Source organism: Typopeltis vanoorti, chromosome 21 (assembly GCF_054136105.1).
Source record: "Typopeltis vanoorti isolate ZY-2024b chromosome 21, IOZ_Tvanoo_1.0, whole genome shotgun sequence".
NCBI classification, from domain to species: domain Eukaryota; kingdom Metazoa; phylum Arthropoda; class Arachnida; order Uropygi; family Thelyphonidae; genus Typopeltis; species Typopeltis vanoorti.
Genome location: NC_143569.1, coordinates 63,463,058 through 63,482,396, shown reverse-complemented (window position 1 = coordinate 63,482,396; position 19,339 = coordinate 63,463,058). Strand labels below are relative to the sequence as shown.

General features: G+C 35.8%; 1 protein-coding gene across 1 annotated transcript in view; it reads right to left on the bottom strand.

Moving 5' to 3' along the window:
* Positions 1 to 19,339, bottom strand: part of Cul3 (cullin 3) — a 480,205-nt gene that overhangs the window by 24,514 nt on the left and 436,352 nt on the right. The window contains exon 16 of the mRNA XM_090411507.1: positions 2,846 to 2,918. Coding sequence (XP_090267633.1) covers positions 2,846 to 2,918 — 73 coding nt within the window. The remainder of the gene's footprint in view (positions 1 to 2,845; positions 2,919 to 19,339) is intronic.

Sequence of the window (19,339 nt, the reverse complement as noted above, 5' to 3'; positions counted from 1 at the left end):
TTTATTAAAGCAACTAGCAATGTGAGGCTTAGCAAAAAAATCCTGTAGTTTTGCATTAAATCCTAGATTCACACTTTAAGTATTTTTAATAAGAAAGACATTCATCACTGTATTTAGCATCTTATTATTAAGATATCATTTCGCAATTTTTTTTTGTATTGTGTTTGTTACTTTAATGACTCTTAGTAACAATAATAAATAATGATTAGTAATGTGCATCTGTTTAATTCAAGCTCCAAGGTCAAATCCCCCCCCCCATTAATTTTTTTCTATTTTTTGTAAATTTTTTTTTTCATGCTGATTAATGGTTAGCTGTTTATAATATAATATAAAATACCTTAAAAATTAGCAAGTATGAAAATAATCACTGCATACAATCATAAAATTAAGCAAAGCATTCTTGTATAGTGATCATCATCATCATCCAATGCCCATTGCATTTTGATTCTCTTTTCACCATTCTTTGCTATTTTTCTCTCTTCACTGTAAATCCTGCAAACCCTTTCTACACTACTCCTTCACAATAACTACCCACTCTCATCTTGGCTGTCCTCTCTGTTTTTACTGTCGATTGTATCAAACATCAAAGTTCGACCTTTGATGTTTGATGATGTTCCTGTCCACTTCATAAGATTCAAGTACAGCCCATTCGACCTTCTGATTTATACTGTCGAGTGCTTTCTGAAAGTCAACAAAGCAGGCATGAATATTTTTATGTAGAGCTTTCTCCACAGTTAATCTTAGCATTAATATCTGGTGCACAACACTCCTATCTCTTCTGAACTCTGCTTGTTCATATTATAGATTTTCTTTCATTTCCTACACAACTCATTAGTGCAACTGTTCTGTATTTTTTGGAGTCCATTTTGCTTCTTTCTTTGTAAGTGGGTATTAGAACTGATCTTGTCAATTCTTTTGGTAATTTTCCTTCATCCCACACAATGTTACACATGCAGTGTAGTTTGTCTATCATCACCTTGCTATTATTATTATAATATTTCAGTATCTCTCCAGTGATCTCATCATTCCCTGGCCTTTTATAGTTCAAAAATGCTTTACTGCTTTTACAATCTCATCCCTCAGTATATCTGTTTCTCCTGCTGTGCTTGGTGATATTTCCTTCAATTCACCAGTTACCTCTTTTCAACTTCAACATCTCCCTCTGTCTTATATAACTGTGAGCAGTACCTTGTCTCTCTCTCTCTCTCTCTCTCTCTCTCCTATTTCTTCTGTGTTCATGAAGATTTCATCCTTTTCACCTTTTATGGTTCTCTGCTTTGGGTTATGTTTCTTGCTGAATTTTCTGATCTTATATACTTCTCTTGCTCTGTATTCATCAATGTATTCATTGATATCTTTGTAATGTTCCTCTCACCACCTAAATTTGTCCATCAAGGTGATTAGGGGAGGGTCATGTTTGTCCATTTATCCATATCCAGCACATAACGGATAAAATTTTTTATGTCGTGCTGAAATACTTCAGCATGACATAAAAGTGGCTTTTGTCCCTATGCAAGACCTCAAGATTGTTACATCCTTCTAAAAAAGCTCGCCTAATCCTTAAAAACCAGGGCTTATTTAAATCCAAGGTTCATAAGGCATATGCTACAACAAAAAAGTTGATCCAGAGTGAGAGAGAGATCTGCATGTCAGAACTAAGTTGCAGAGCAGAAAAACACAAATCCAGATTAGCCTACTGTTTAATTAATGAAGGTCATCCAATATCATGACAGAAATGCTGCTTTGTCAAAAAATTCAAGAAAGTTTTTTCAAAATCATTACACACTAATAAAAATCAAGACATCATTCTATACTAAGTCAGGTCATCATTTATCAAAAATATCACAAACACAGAGACCTTGGATATTAAATGCATATTATGTTTTGAAACATGATAATTTCAGCTAATTAAATCAATGCCATCACACATTCATTTACTATTTTCAATGTATTGATTCCTTTGATTCTATTCCAGTTAACTTTGATAAAGTTCTCTTGTCATTTAATTTACATCTATTAAACTTCCTGGAAAAAGTGTGCAAAAACATACTAGCAGAGAAATAAATGAAGCTCCCCCATCTATCATCAAATTCCTCATATGCATCCTAAAAAGCTGTGGAGAAAAATAATAATTGACAAGTTCAAGGTGATGACCTCACTTTTTTAAAAGCAACATTGTTATGGATGCTGCTCATCTGAGAGAACTGCTTATCCATTCCTTCCAAATTTGTTTGGAATTCCTTTCAAAATTTGCTTCATTTAACATTATCACCTGCAATGAAGAGTGGGTCAACTTCAATAATTCAAATGCAAAAATAAGTGAATCAATCTCCATAAAGTAGCACTCATAAATCTAATACAAATAACTCCTACTATAGCAAACTCCTAGGAACTACAGAAAGCTTGTTGTACTGGTTTGGTATTGGGCTTTTATCAGGACTTTTCTGTAGTTTGTTACAGTGGTGTTTGCTGTAATGAAGCAAAAGGCATGGTCCATTTTGAGCTTGTTATAAAAGGTTATGCCATAAATACAGTTGCTTTCAACAATTAGAGTGAGTGCTCCTCCAATAAGCAATACTAGACTTTTTTGGAAAATCAAGGAGCTAGAGTTCTCCCTCACTGATATACAGTCCAGGCTGGGTGCAACTGGTCTGGACTGTATTATCATATATTATAATTATATATTATAACTGTATGTTATATCATTATATAACATATGACACACTTAACTAATTAATCTAAGCAGGTTAACATATACAGTTTTTCTTTATGTATTCAACTATTTAGAAATTAAGATGACTGAGTGGTAACTTTTCCCTACTATGTTAACTCAACAAAAGGATATTCATGTTTTCTATCTTCATCAACCTTGCTTCTCGTTTCTTTCCTTTCTGGCTCTGATTCACCTTTTGCAGCCACTGCATGAAAAAAGTAAAGCCATTTCAAAAGTTTCATATAATGAAATTTGAATTATTTCATATCCTTTCATTTAATAACCGTAAAAAAAGTGTTCCCAAAGTGAAAGCAGCACTATATAATAACATTAAAATAAAGAATAAATGCATAAGTTTTACATAATTAACTAACTAATGTAAATCTGTAAAAAGACATTCAAAAGAGCTGAATAAAATGCATCTTTTTGCTTTCATGATCATGATATGGAATTGGTGCTTTATTTGACCATAACTCAATTCTCTATTATCATCATCTAGGCTACAAAAGACTATAAATATCACTAATATTACAATTTAGATTTATGGTAAAGGCATAAGCAATATAACATAGAGATATGTCATATCAGTATATGATATCTGTATGTGACAAACACGAATACAGTGTGTGTGTGTGTGTATGTGTGTGTGTGTGTGTGTGTGTGTGTGCGTGCGCGCGCGCACACACAGAGAGAGAGAGAGATCTGGACAAGACTTAGGGAGATATATTCTTAGAAAGAAAGTAAGCAATGTATGCAAAAATGGCAATGACAACATCAAAATAATAATACAGAGCCCTTACCAAAAACAGCTGCACATCTCCAGTTTAGCTAGTCCCAATATCATTAGTGTGCTAGTTAAATAATAATGGTCCCAAAACAGATCCCTGTGGCACTCCAGTGATCTTCCTCTTTTGGGATACCATTCCTCCATACACAACCTGCTGTTACCTGTATGATAGCCAATCAGCTATTTCACTAGTCTATTATCTAATCCCATCTGCTTCAATTTAGCTACTAGTTTGTCATATGGTAGTCTATTAAAGGCCTTTAAAAAAATCCAAGTACACCACTATATATGCATCTCCTTTATCAAGTGAATTGGTTACCTTGTTGTAATATGTAACAGACTGCTGAAACATAACCTTCCCACAACAAACCCATGCTGACCATCCTAAAGAATACTGCTATTATCAACCTACCTCTGAATTCTAGTCCTCATTAACTTCTCTCACACCTTAACAACCCCAGACAAGATTGACCTATAATTTGCAGCCTCAGTCTTATCCCTCCTTTGTGAAGTGGAGCAATTTTTCCCGCCTTCTGTACCTTTGGGACTTGCCCTGTTGCAAGACTATGTTTATATATAGGCGTGCCAAAGATGCCATTATTCCATAGAGCATTCCCTCAAGACACATGATCTAAGCTTTCTGAACTCTTGTGTGCCCTCTGTTACATATCGCCTAAGGTTGTTATCCTTTAAGAACCCGAGAAATTCATTCCCTTATTCCCTGATGCTATCTCTTCATTCCAATCCATTATCATATTATTGTAATTGAAATAACCCATAATAATTTCTTTAGCCATCTTAAGAATTGGCGTTCTTCATCTTATTTCATTCATTATTTCATTTTTAGATACTGTTTTAATGTAATTTAAATCCATACTTACAGGAGGTTCCTCCATTATTGTATTTCTTATTATACCAGTTATTGCATATCTGAGGAGAAAGCGAAACTCTCCACCATCTCATTTAACAAATACAATCAGAGTTCTATTCTAAGATGGGAGGGGGGGGGGGGTGTAGGCAAAATTCTTTTTCCACAAAATAAACATTTCTAATAACTACCTTTAAATGTTTATTACTGTCAAAAAATCATTAAAAAAATAGAGATTCTTTATTTGAAACACAAAACTGCTATTCAGAACTCTGTCAAATCTGTATTATAGGAATAGTGAACATCACAAGGAATGATGTGTTTCATATCTCTGGTTATCTTATTCATACAGCTACATTATTCTTTGCAAAAAGTGCAAAGTGGTGCAATAATAAAACAGTGAACTGTTGATATCAGAGCTATGAAAGCACTAATGATGGTGTTGTGATAGCTTTTCAGACCAGTAAGTCTTTTAAGCTTTGGTATCTAATAACCCATAAGGTGAGATGGGAGGGGGGTGAGAGAATTGTATTATTTTTATGCATGTTTGAAATTCAAGTACCACCTTCATCTGTGATTCTTAGAAATCAAGGCAGAACTTTCACATCACCATACTCCAATTCCTGTTATGTGCCCTAAAGGGATGTACACGACTGCAATAGCATTATGCAAAGAAGTTTACATCATTATGAACTTCCTATCAACAATTTTTCCCCAAATTAAGTCTTAATTGTCAACCCTAATATTGTCTGATCTACTAATGCATTTATAACAGAACTAATTCAAATCCTGGACTTCCTCAGTGTCTTTTTCATAGACATCCTGGTATCAAACTACTACTACTTAGTAAATCTTTCCTCTCCCATTCACCTAAGATCAGCTCTGCTTACACATTCCTGAATGATAATGTCAAGTTATTCTGAATATCTTCATTTTTAATATGATTCTGCCATTGCTGCTATTTGTCCCCCTGCCCCAATTATTCTCAGAACTTTTATTTGTAGTCTCTTTTATAAACTGTTTTTTTACTTCTAACCCAGCACTCAGAGCGAAAGGTTACTACTAAACCCTTAATCAAACTAAGTTTGGTTAAGGGTTTAGAGGTACAAAAGGTAATGATTAATAAACAAATATAGCAACAGCATAAACAGGTATACAAACAAGTGTAAAGAAGCTCATAAAAAACAGATAAAACCAACCAAGTATTTAAAACCTATACACAATAACTACACTTTATATATACACCATGTTGTGTGTATATATATATATATATATATATACAGGGTGTTCGGGATAAATTTGACATATTTATAATTAATTATATTTTTCCGTAAGTTACATGTATTAACACACACTTCTCTTCATTTAAAAGTTTGGACCCTTCTTCATTCATATACAAGATGTCAGAAAGGATGGATAGCTGGAACCCACCTGAATCATGGAAGAGAATAACTTGTATCATGATGATTCGTGCCCGCCATCAAAATAAGGATATTACGACTGCTGCCCAATGCTCCCTGAATACAGTAAAAACAATCAGGCATGAACTAGAGACTTGCAATGGTGACTACGAGGATGTAGCAAGAAGAAAGATCCCTAGCAGACGATCTGATTGCGTTCGTACAGCAGAATTCCTCGCAAATCTGCAGGAACAGGTGTTGAAGAACCCTGGCATTGGAATTCGGGCTTTGTTCGTGGAGTTGCTAACTGTAGTCAAGCCCTGGATAACAAGGGTAGCCAATGGTAGGCCGTATGTATGGCAGCAGGATTCGGCCCCTTGCCACACCTCTGGGAAAAGTCAAAAATGGTTGTCTGAAAATTTCTACGACTTCACCAGTCCAAATGTTTGGCCTCCAAACTCCCCAGACCTTAACCCCATGGATTATTTTGTATGGGGCGCAGTTGAAAAAGACACCAATCGCACTTCCAGTAATACAAAAGCCCAGTTAATGGATAAAATTAAAACAGTTTTTGCGGCCCTTCCCAGGGAGACTGTAGCATCAGCTTGTTCGAGGTTCCGAAGCAGAATTGAAGCTGTGATCGATGCTAATGGTGGTTATTTTGAGTAAATCTTGTTGATAGTATTGTAATTAACTCTGCCTGTAATGTTTTTTTGTCAATTCATTAAATTTAATAGATACAAAGAAGATTTTCTTTTTCCTTACGAAACTGTCAAATTTATCCCGAACACCCTGTATATATATATATATATATATATATATATATATATATACACACACACACAGCGATAAATACTGATGTTCTGTAAAAATTTAAAAATGAACTAAAGACTTCACGAATATCATAAAATATGCCTGAGTGTAAAGGACTCAGATGGATTATAAATATAACTAAAATAGCGATAGCACTCATTGACAAAATGAGGGAAACAATTAAAATGTGAATGATAGTTAATCTGGTGCTACAGAACTTATAAAATGTTATTACCCCTCAACAGGAAGGAGTAGTATGTAAGATGACTGTGATATGCACAACTTCCTCTTTATAGTAAATAAATAGAATAAGACCACTGCAATTTGATTTCAGACTTGATTTGATGAAGCTTGTTGTTAGTCTCTCTATTTCATGATAGCTGCCACTAAAATAAAAGTTTGTCTTATGATCTGCCTATAATCAGTGCAGGAGGGACAGGTAGATGCTGAGCGATTGTGAAACAAGCTGACCCAGCTGCAGTATCTGTAGCCTCGTTTCCCTTAATCCCAACATTGGTTAGGATCCAACATTAGAGCATGTCCAAATGTAACTTCCATAACTTAGAGAAGATGTGTTGCACATGAGACAGCTCTAGACTTCTTGTTGCCTGCAGAGAGAACTTCATGAATCTGTGCACATAATGTACCTTTGGTGGTGCTGCAATCATATATAGTTTAAGGCAAGCTATATTACATACAACTCAGTAGTAAAGTTGTTATATTCTAGTGAGATTTGAGCAGATATTATTCTGTCTGTTCTGTCTGGGAAAACAGCAAAAGATCCTACTAGAGCATCTGATTTTGAACCATCTATGTAAACAGGTACAAAATCATGGCATTACATTATGGGCTTAAGAGAGCTGCTCGTAGACAGCAGGACAGGTTGAAAGTTTGGGTAATTTGCAGAAAGGAAAGCTATGTGGTGAAGCTTTTAAAAGAAGACACTTAAAACTGAACCTAACAGCATGAGATTAGTTCCCACCTGGACTTGGAAGATTCATTTGAATATCAGAGAGGTTCCCTTTGAAACTTAAGTTGTGTAAATCTTTTAATATTCCAAATTTCCAAGCATGTTGTATGCTTTTTTCCATATCAAAGAAAACTGATAATACTGAGTACTCAAGTTTTAGGACAGTATCTCTAAAGAATGCTTCCAAGTTGGATCAGATGAGATGAGAGAACTATATTTTCTAGAATCTCGCACAAGCAACTGGGCAGTAGTTATCTGGCAAATTTGGATCCCTAGCTTAGGAAAGGCAATTATAATTGCCGTTTGTCAGGTATCTGGACATTTCCGCTCACAGAAAATTCTAGAATGTTAAGTTGCAACAGTTGATATGGCAGATGACAACAGATATTTGATCATCTCATTAATGGATATTATATGGGCCGAGAGCAGTTGGGTGACATTTAAATACAGCAGCTTTCATTTGTTTTGTGAACAGTCTGTTCTAATCTTTCATATTGCTCAATGAAAAAAAGACTGTTTTTTCCGTTTTACATTTTTGGGCAAGGAACTCTGAGGGATAAGAAGATATCACTCTTCTTTTGGCAATCTTTCCAAGATCATTAGCAATTACTGTTAGTTTGATAAGTGTACATCCATTACATTCAAGGCTCAAAAGTGGGCAGGTATACCATCTGCCCTTCATTTTCTAGATTTTATTCCAGACTTCTTTGCCGTTGATTGGTCATGTTATACACTGGTGTCCAAAACCTAAGGACGAATACTATTTCTAAAGATTATAACTACAAGTTCAGGTGAATTAGCTTGTGGAAATTTTTATCACTGACAATTTAGAGTAGATAGTGGGTATACATTCAAATTTTCAAATTGCATGCAAAGGGATTGAGTGGTAGCACTCAACAGGATAAAAGTCCAACAGGCTACGATAAGCAAATTGTGTTTGAAGGAAGCTCTTTTCATATAGGAATAAAGTTGCAAATGTGGATGTCTTGTAATGTTGCAAAGACATCATCTAGACGATTTCACGCAGAGAAGAATTATTGGAAAGCTTAAAGAAGGCCACAGAATTACTGATATTGCCAGAGTTTGAAATCTCACATAGCATTGTATCCAGGCTCTGGGCAGCATTTCAAACCAAAGGAATGTGTTCCAGATGTATGCCCTCATTCTACTACGAAGCATGAAGACAGATTTTTGGTTATAAGAGCAAAACATAATCTATGCAAAATGGCAGGACAGCTTGCAACTCAGCTGCATTCAAGCACAGGTATGGGGATATCTCTACTAACTGTGGCAAGATGTCTGTGACAAATAGGCCTACACTCCCAAAAGCCTGGAATCTGCATTCCTTTATCCACAGTTCATCACAAAAAACATTGGGTGTCTTGTGCATAAAAATTGGACAAGACACCAATGGTTTAATGTACTCTTTACAGATGAGAGTCATTTTAATCTTTCCTCCGATTCTAGATGACACTTATCTGGCGTGAAAGTGGCACTGCTTGCCATTGAGATAATGTTCTTGAAAGGGATAGATATGGCATTGCTGGGGTCATGGTGTGGGGGAGGCATTATGCTTAATAGATGCATTGAGCTACAAGTGCTAGAAAAAGGGGATATGACTGTGAACAATATTACAATGAAGTTCTTCAACATCATGTTCAATTGTTCTGTGGTGCTTAATTTTTATGGATGATAATGCCACACAAACAGCAGAGATTCTTCTGGAGATCCACGATATTAATCGAGTGATTAGCATGCTCCCCCAGATCTCAACCTCACAGAACATTTGGGATGCAATAGGGAGACGCATTGCTGCTCGAAATTCCCCTCCAGAAAACAAAGGCTTATCCTTGCTCTGAAGGAGGAAAGGGCATTTTGCCTCAAGAACTTCTAAATCACTGGGTGCTAAGCATGGCATGAGATTGTGAGAGCTGCATTGCAGTTCTGGGTGGACATATTCCATACTGAAATGTCTCTCCGCAAAGTTTCTGTAAGCACTGTACATTAATTCCTTAAATACATCGTATTTAAAATGTACAGTGCTTAATTTGATTTAATTTAATTTGTACTAAATTTATAACATATTTTTTGTGTAATATAATTTATTAGTATGCTGACAATAAATTTATGTCCACATTTAGCTGAAGTCATGAACATTTTTTTTTTCATATACGGGTAAAAATATAGTTCATCCTTAGTTTTTGGACACCAACGTAGAAGAATTGTGTATGGGATAATAGATTCCTTTTCGTTCTGATAACAGACTTGTCTTGCTTAGGCATATTTGAAAGCAATAAGGTTTGCAGTTGCAAGGTATTTGCAAAAGATACTCCAAGCTTTCTTCTGAGCTTCCTTGGCTGATGTGCAATCAGCATTCTACCAGTTTAGGGAAAAGTGGAGATTGAAAAGTTGTTTTAGGAATTGCAGTTGTGACAGCTTATGTAATATCATGATTCACTGTATCACTCACAGGTGATGAGCTGATTGTCACAGAACTGAATTAAGCTAAAGAAGAGAAGGTGAGCAGTCAGATTGCTTATTTTCCATCATGACATCTGTAAGGTAGCACATGATTGTTCATGCCAAAAATTATCATGGGGAATTTTCACTCCCAAATAAGCTATAATCAGTTTTACAACTTAAATATGGGAAGAGGGAGAGGGTAAGCAGACAAAATCAATGGAGGTAAATATTCAGGTAAGCACATGGAATGAGAGAGATTGTTGTTGTTGTTGAGCATACATGTTACGTCTTTTCCATGTTAGTTCAGGCACTACCCTAAAAAGTGTTGTGTCAGTTTAAATCTCTTAAAAGTAAAGGAGTAACTGCAATATGACAAAAGTCAACTTAAGAGAGAGCTGCATCAGGAGGTAAGTTGTTGCAGTATGCTGTTATAAGAGATGAAGTTGCTGTCCATCTCTCAGTTGTTCCAATACGTTTGTATTAAGTGGGACTTGCTGAAAGGGGTATGGTTGCTCACAAGGATGGCAACTTTTTTGTGGTAAGGTCCATCCCTCATCCTAACCTAATGAATGATGGCCAAATTTCATAATGCTGCATCATCATTGGGAATCAGGTATGTTTCCTGCAGGCACAAGCACATTAGTTTATACTTTTACAAGAAAGTCTTGATGTTGTCAATGTTTGGACAGAAAGAGCCTGGAGAAATTATTTATTGAGTTCAGACATAATACAGTCATGGAAACTAGATCATCATGGGAGGAATAGCATGAATGTGAGTATAAGGTCAGCTATGGTATGCAAACACAACAATAATATGCATGTCACTAAGTATAGATATGAATCTGGTGAAAGAGTGGAAATGTTCACTTTAGGTTCAGGCTTTTTCAGTGTCAGCAGGCAGAAAAGAGAAACTTGCCCAAATGGACCAAGCAGACTGTATAGGTAAGCATCCAAAAAGCCAGAAGGTAACTTGTTATGTCCATACACAAATGACAGGAGCATCAAGAACAGCAGGATAGAGTTTATTGCCTTGATAAACTGCCTTCGACACTTGGTGAACTGTCTTCAACTGGCTGAAGACAGTGATTTGCCATACTGTCCTGTAAAGTTGTTATGTGGAGGTTCCAGTTAAGGACATACAACTATACAGCTGGAAATTATAATAAACTGAGGAGAATACCATCTTTGCTTTCACAGAATCAGTTACTGAATGAGAAGGATATTAGTAATGAGAAGCTTTGAAAAAGTGCTTAAATAAGGCAGTATTATCTGAATATATCTGTTCCAAAGAGATAAAGAAGAGTTAGAAAGATGATATCAGGATTATGGAATATAGATTAGTGCAAAAGCCAGAGAGTATTGTGAACATTGGTAAAAAGAAAGGATATGATAGAGGCATGTATGTAAACTTCTGAAAGGGTGTTACAGGTTATCGACTGGTGAATTTTTGGTTTTATGGAAGGTGGGGAAAAGACAAGGAAGCATCTGTGGAAGTTAAGTTTGTGTCTGGTTAAGAAAGGGGTGAGAGCTAGATTTTTCACTCACAGAGTAGCAGGGTGGTGAGTGCATCAACTGTGAATGAGTTTAAGAGAAATTTATCCCTTGATAAGTCCTCAACTCTCTGGAGGTCTGAGGTAATAATCATTGTGATCATCATCACTTTCTTAATATGTACCCTCAATGGGTGTACAGGAAGGTCTACCATCTTCTATGGTAGACCTACAACGATCTTGTAGTGCTGACAAGTAATAGACTAATTTGAAGGAAAATTGTTGAGAGATTAAATGAGTAGAAAGGCTTATTGTGTTGGCAGTACATAAGACAGAATGATAAGAAAATAATCTTTATTAACTTATTAGCTGATATTTTGCTGGTATTATATCCAGCATCTTCAGAGCACACAAGAACAGTTTGTCAAAGTACATGAAACAACAATTTGGTATAATAGGGGACTAGTTCATAAAAAATTGTAACAGACAGCACAAGAAAATAAGGTCCTAATTGGCACCATCTATTGTTGGATAAAGAAATAGACGGTGCCAATTAGGATTTTAATTCCTTGTATTGCCCATTACAATTTTTTTTTAAAAACTAGTCCCAATGTTTTTTTTTATCAAATTGTTATTGTTTCATGTACTGACAAGCTGTTCTTGTGCTGTGAAGATGCTGAATATAATACTAGCAAAATATCAGCTAATAAGCTAATTTTTTTTTTTACCATTCTGTGTTGTGAATCAATACCGTTAAATAAGTTAACATGTTGATAAATTAATAACAATGTCAACTTAATCATATAGTACTGTCACAGTAGCCCCAGGTAATAATAATTCCATAGTAGAGAGGTTTTCATTATGAGGTCTTGTTTTCAATGGACTTAGATGTTTTACTTTCTTTGGATGATTGCAGATAGCCAGTGTCCCTTTCTTCTTTCTCAGGAAAAACATCATACTGGACTGCCTCTAGGGCACCAAAAATATTAATTGTTTCATCTTCTTGCAGTGAAGTGGAGATATCCATTGTATTTATTAATGGATCTGGAGACATGTCTTAGATTCTCTGCAATGCCCCCCCCCTTTTTTTTTTTAAAGGTGGATTTTAGTCTATTCATTTTTGGTATGTCATCAGGAGTGAGCTCATATATTTTTCTCTCTGATATGCCCTAAAGAGACAGTAGGCATATCATACCATTCAGAGATGCAGTTGTGAGAAAGTATCAATAGGCACCTTAACATATGGGTTAAGGTGCCTATTGATACTTTCTTTACTGTTGTCTTCTCAGCATTAGAGGATCTATCACTAGATACTACATTGTCTCTCTTCACCTTCTGATAGGGGATGCTTGTCTCAGTCTTAATTTTTTTTGTACAGTACCTCCTTTTCGTCTTTTGCATGCTCAAGAGTAGGCTAAGTGATTTCCCTCACAACTGACACATTTTGTTGTTTTGCACTTAGAATCTTTGTTCTCAAGATCTTAACTGCCACATTAGGCACAGCAAGAGTCATGACAGACAGACAGTCCAAGAATGGGCCATAGTTCTGACAAGAAGTGCAAAGGATTCAACATGTTGAGCCTAATTGGGTAGTTGAGATAATCTGTTTTTACAGATGATGATAATGACAGAACATCATCCTTACAGTCAACACACCAAACAACCAAGTGAGATATTGATGGTTTCAGCATAAGAATGATGTTCAGGACAGATCTGATCAGGAACATCAGTAAGAGGTTTCACTCCTATATTATGCCTCCAAAAAATGTAAAGTCATGTGTGTGTGTGTGGGGGGGGGGGGGGTGATTAGTACCCCCCAGAGACGTCGCACAAAGCAGTTTTCAGATTGTACTGCTGTTCCTGCTTCAATAGCAATGTCTCCTGAATGGAGCTTGGCTGATTTTAGAAGTCCTACCAATCCTTCTAGATGAAGAAGGGTGACATTTTTTTTCAAATAGATTTCTCCTGTTAAATGTTAAATTAATAAAAAAAACTACATATTTGTTGTTGTCTGATGTTTTCTGTTAACATTCTAATGGTTTCTGGACTTGGTTAGGACCCTGATAAACAAGAGGATGAAAAATTATTCCTTCTCAAGGGGAAGTTGGTTCAGCATCACAGCTGCTCACCCACACATCCACTAGAGCCATACACAGACACTCACTCCCCAGCAAGCAATGACTGCACTTGGGAGTAGATTATCAGGGCTACCCTAAACGTCATACTAGCACCACAGCAAGTCCTTGAGCCTTGTCCCCAGACTATGGAGAAGGAGACTTATTGCAAGTATCACCTTGGATACCTTCAGGCAAGCCCACCAGCTGACTGATCCTGGCCAGGCCATCCAGGACCACCCATCTTGCCAAAATATAGGACAAAATAGTGCAAAACTAGCATGATCTTTCTTTCCAGATGTCCATGGGTCACACACCATATGGCAGCAAGATAGTAAAAAGGAGAAGTAGAATGAAGAACACAGAAAGAAAAGCACAGATATTATCATCAGGAAGTCCCCTCCACCATGAATAAGTGCCTCCATGGAAGAACAGACAAAACTAAGTGCAAGTATAAAAGAAAGAAACTAGCTCTGCCAAACAAAAGAATTCTATCATTACACCACTCTGATGCAAAGAGAAATGAGTTGACAGAGAATCTATACTTTGCATTATGAACAGCAACAGTTTATTAAATGAAGGTCATGTTTCAACTACTTGCTCACATTTCATAATGCTATGGTTGAGTACAGGGAATGTGTGTGTGTGTGTGTAATACTCTTGGATTTTGCTAAGACTTCTGACAGGATACAACATGGAAGGCCGTTATACATGTTGGAGGATATGGGACTGGATTATAAACTATTAGTTTGAATAAAAGGATGGCTGATTGACATATCAAAGAGTGGTATGTGGCAGATGAGTCAGCATAATTTAAAGTGGCCAGTTTTGTGCTCCAGGGGATTTCTTTGGTCCACTGTTATTGGATGTTTACATGAATTATATTAGAAAGGATTTGACAGAACACACATGCAGATATTTGCAGAATGATTTGAATAAGCTGGAACTGTGGGCATGTGAAAAATGACTATCAGTTCAATGTTAGTAACTGTTAAGTTATGCACTTTGGCTTGATAAGATATCCAATGGCATTTTATACTGGCAGAATTGTGTTAGAAGAAACCAATCAGGTTAGGTATCTTGGAGTTTTAGTAAAAAAGGAAGTTGAAGTTCAGAGGCCATATAGCAAAGCCTGTGAATACAACTCAGAGAATGATCAATGCTGCAATGAACATTGACAAGTAAGGATAAGGAAGTCATTTTACCTCTTTACGAGGTTTTGATATGACTTCATTTGGAAACCAGGAGAGCCAGTCTGTGCATAATAATAAAGCCAACAGAGCCAAGTGATGCAGATACAGTGGAGAAAGTACAATGGAGAACATTGAAGATTATATCAGGACCGTGGAATATAGATTATGAAGACAGATTGAGAATTTGTGGACTGTGGCCTCTAGCAAACAGGAGGAGGAGGGTTATATGATCAAAACTTACCAACTTCTAAAATGGTTAGACAAGATACCAGTAGATAGAACTTTTCACTTTATAAAGGAGAGTGGGAAGAGGACAAGAAGGCATCCATGGAAGTTGAGAATAAATGAATGCAATAAAGAAAGGGGTCAGAGCTAGATTTTTGTTTCATAGAGCAGTGCATGAATGGCTTGCCCATAGGCAAGACGTTCCAAGCGGTGAGTGCAGATATTGTGAATGAATTCAAGAAAGGTATGACAAGTAGTGTGAGTGATATGTGGCCTCCTCTCAGTGACCTTATGTATTGCTGTAAACCTTCGCAGCAATTTTATTTATATGTAGATACTGCATTGTGAAACTTAATTTTTGCGCATGCATATTGTTTACTAATTTCTATTTGATTATTTATGTACTGCTGTAACCTTTACTGCAATTTTATTTATATGTACATACTGCATTGCTCGGCTTGGTTTTTTTACTGCATGTTGTTTACAATTTTTCTTTGATTGTAACATTTGCTGTTCTTGTGCCTATAAACCAACCAACCAACCAATCCTCTCAATGAGTCGCTGAGTCCCTGAAGGTCTCTTGTAATAATTTATTTGGCAGACTCAATACTATACTAGCTTTGTTTATTTTGTCTATTTTCATAATTAATTTGCCATTAGCACTATATTAATGTAGGTTCTCCATTCAAGATGCAGTTTATGTTTTTAATGACTAAACATACACATGTAACATAGTAATAAGATTTTTATAAGTAAATATTTCTTCCTAAGTATCATCAGACATCGTCAGTACAGTTAATTTAAACAATACTAGGAATCACATACATTTAGGGGCGCATGCTTACAATGGAATCCCTCTATGCATAACCTTTGATACCTCAAATATTTACTTATTAAAACATCTTATTATTTTGGTTACATGTGTATGTTTAGTCATGAATGCTCCACAGGTTTCACTAGCTTTGTTTATTTTGTTAATCATATACAATATATGATTTTAATGTTTTTGTCTATTTCTTTTTCTGCTGATTTTTCATGCCAAATTTGTTACAGCAATTATTTTCAGTTGAGGAATCCTACAGACTTGTATTGGATTAATGTAGAAGTATAACATCATTTCATTTAAACTAAAGAGCTGAGAGTTATATCAACTTTAAGTAAGTTCGATGTCACTTTCCTTCATAATGTGATCCATTATAGACGATGAATTATAGTGGAGATATTGTGCTCCTTTGTCTCACAACTGTGCAGATACTCAATATTTCCTTTAATGAAGAATGCCCAATTTGCACCATATATATAAAAATGTACTGTTTTGAACAGTTTTCTCTTGTCACTCTGTCATATTCTTTTTACAGATCCACAAAACAAACAAAAATTATATTCCCATGATTTCTCAATTGTGTGTTAAAGAGAAAATCTGATACTGATTACGTCGATTTGACCTGCCAGCTTGTTCTCGAGATTCCTTTCCCCAATTTTTGTCAGCTCTTTCAACTATGCTTACAGAAATCTTCCTGGGACACTTTAAGAAAATTCCTCTAGTTCTCACACCTCATTTTCTTTCCCTCTTTTACAGCACCAGGAGAGCACTACTCTAATCATCAGGAATTTGACCTTCTGATCAGACTCCCCCTATGAATAATGCAGTGCATTCACTGTAAAACTTCTGTACCTCAGCATAGGAGTATATTTTCATTCAGGACTCAACAAATTATGCAAAATCCTACTTGCCGTGAAACTCCCCCCCCCACACTTTTTATTAATGATATGTCACAGTAAGTTAATGGTTCCATAAAGTAATTAATGTGCTGTATCACTGTTGGAGAATTTTTCCATTATGTGAGAACCATTTCAAAAAAGAAGGTAATAAATAATAAGAACAGGAAGATCAGACTGTTATTACATTTTATTATCAGTGATAAAGAAAATTATAATGTGAAAAGATAGCTAATAAGCAGATAATATTCAACAAGAAATGCTCAAATATGAAAGTAAAAATCTTTTACAGTAGCTAAACTGCATAATTCAAAAACCTAGATGAATTTCAGATGAATGCAGAACTCATATTGTACTTATCTATAAAAAGCTTCTCTCATTGCCTTATGGCAATATGGCCATAAGTATATTTTTATTCATTTAAAAATATACTTATGTCAGCTCTTTATTTATTTAACAAGAAATGCTGAAATATGGAAGTATGTGGCTACCCTGCATATTTCAGCATTTCTTGTTAAATACCCAACATTTCAGGTTTTAGGTGGCATTTTCAATCTCAAATATTGATATAACTGCTGATTGTATTCCTCTTGAATATTTCCTATTATAATCATGCTGTCAGTGCATGTTTCATTTAACTGTCTTTCAAAATAATTACTCCAAACATCTAGAATATTTTTATCTTCAGTTTTCATGTTACTTATCTCTGATTCTTTTTATAGTACTCTTACCTCCATTTTGAAGCTTTTTTTTTCCAATAGTTTCATTTTCAAAATCTTGGAGATAGAAGATGCCTCACTTTTCACAATATTCTTACACAACCAGGATCGGTTTTTTCCTTCTTGGTGGCACAAACACAACATGTCCATAACCTCTTTAGCCTCCAAAAAGCTTGGTGTTCTGTTTTTTGTACCAAGGTGTGCTTCTCTCCTGTTCAACTACTTACACATTCATCTCTTGACATCTCAAATCTTCCCAACCTTAGAATACGCTGAAATGTTCCATTATTTGGAGAGTAGTGCACCTAAGACCTTCCTCAGAATGTTTAATTGATGACCATCCTTGACTGACTCCCTCCAGTTGCTTTCCCATAGATGCTGTGTAGTTGCATTATGTCTTTTCTATAGGTATTAGGTGCTGCTCCTTTAATCTGGCTGCTACCATCCCTCCGCTTTCCTCTAATCATTTACAAACACAAGCAGTTGCTGGGCAGTATCCATATACTGCTCATTTCCGAATTCATTGAACCAACTTCTCACCTTCCATCTTCATTTCTCAATTGCCCTTCCCATACTGCTTTTCCAAATGACTACAACCTTCAGTTCTTCAAGAAACACACAAAAAAATTCCTTTCTTCTTTCTAACCACTCAGTCACCCACAAAGCACTGTCATATTGTAGATACATCTTGGGGTGGGTTGGGGGGGGGCTGATAAGTTGAAAAAATAAAGAGAAAAAAGCAGACCTGTTCAGTACTCTAAGGTTGGGAAGATTTTGAAAATGAAACTATTGAAAAAAAAAAGCTTCAAAATGGAGGTAAGAGTACTATAAAAAGAATCAGAGATAAGTAACATGAAAACTGAAGATAAAAATATTCTAGATGTTTGGAGTAATTATTTTGAAAGACAGTTAAATGAAACATGCACTGACAGCATGATTATAATAGGAAATATTCAAGAGGAATACAATCAGCAGTTATATCAATATTTGAGATTGAAAATGCCACCTAAAACCTGAAATGTTGGGTATTTAACAAGAAATGCTGAAATATACAGGGTAGCCACATACTTCCATATTTCAGCATTTCTTGTTAAATACCCAACATTTCAGGTTTTACTACTGAAAAGCTTCATAGTACCCATTACAGTCCCTGGTAAGATTTCTGCAAGTGTACTTGAGAAAGGGCTAAGAAAAATTATTGATCAAGATCAGATTTGCACTTTAAGACAAATAGTTGAGAAATCATGGGAATATAACAAAGATCTGTAGATCTGGAAAAGGGTTATAACCAGGTGCCAAGAGAAAAGCTTTTCAGAGCTACAATTATATGCTGTAAATTGGACATTATATATATATATATATATAAAAAACAAACAAAACAGTCTGTGTTTGAGTCAGTTGGAGAAATTGTTGTTGCAAGAGAAAATGACTGAAGATGTAAGACCTGAGGAAGCAAAAGGTGTTGTGGACGAGTAGGAGAGTAGGTAGACAAGTTTGTGAATGGCATGAGTGAAGAGAATGAGAGAAAAGGAATACATAGTGGATAGGGAAACAGGGGAGGTCAGGGTGACGCTGCATGAAAAATGTAGACGATAGTTTCAGGAGTACATGTGTGAGGGTGTCATTTAGGTCTGGAGAGGGATATAATATCAGCAATGATAGACAGAACTCTGCCATAGGTGAAGCTTATACTCGTCCCTATGCTGGTCCTAAGCCTGGGTAAAAGAGGAAGGTTGAGCAATGGGCTAATCACCCATCCTCATAAAAAATCCATGATTATAGAAACCACGAGTGAAGCAAGAAATCCCTTTGGACAGAGTGTTAGGACCTGTGGTCTCCCAACAGATGAATATTTACAGGACTTT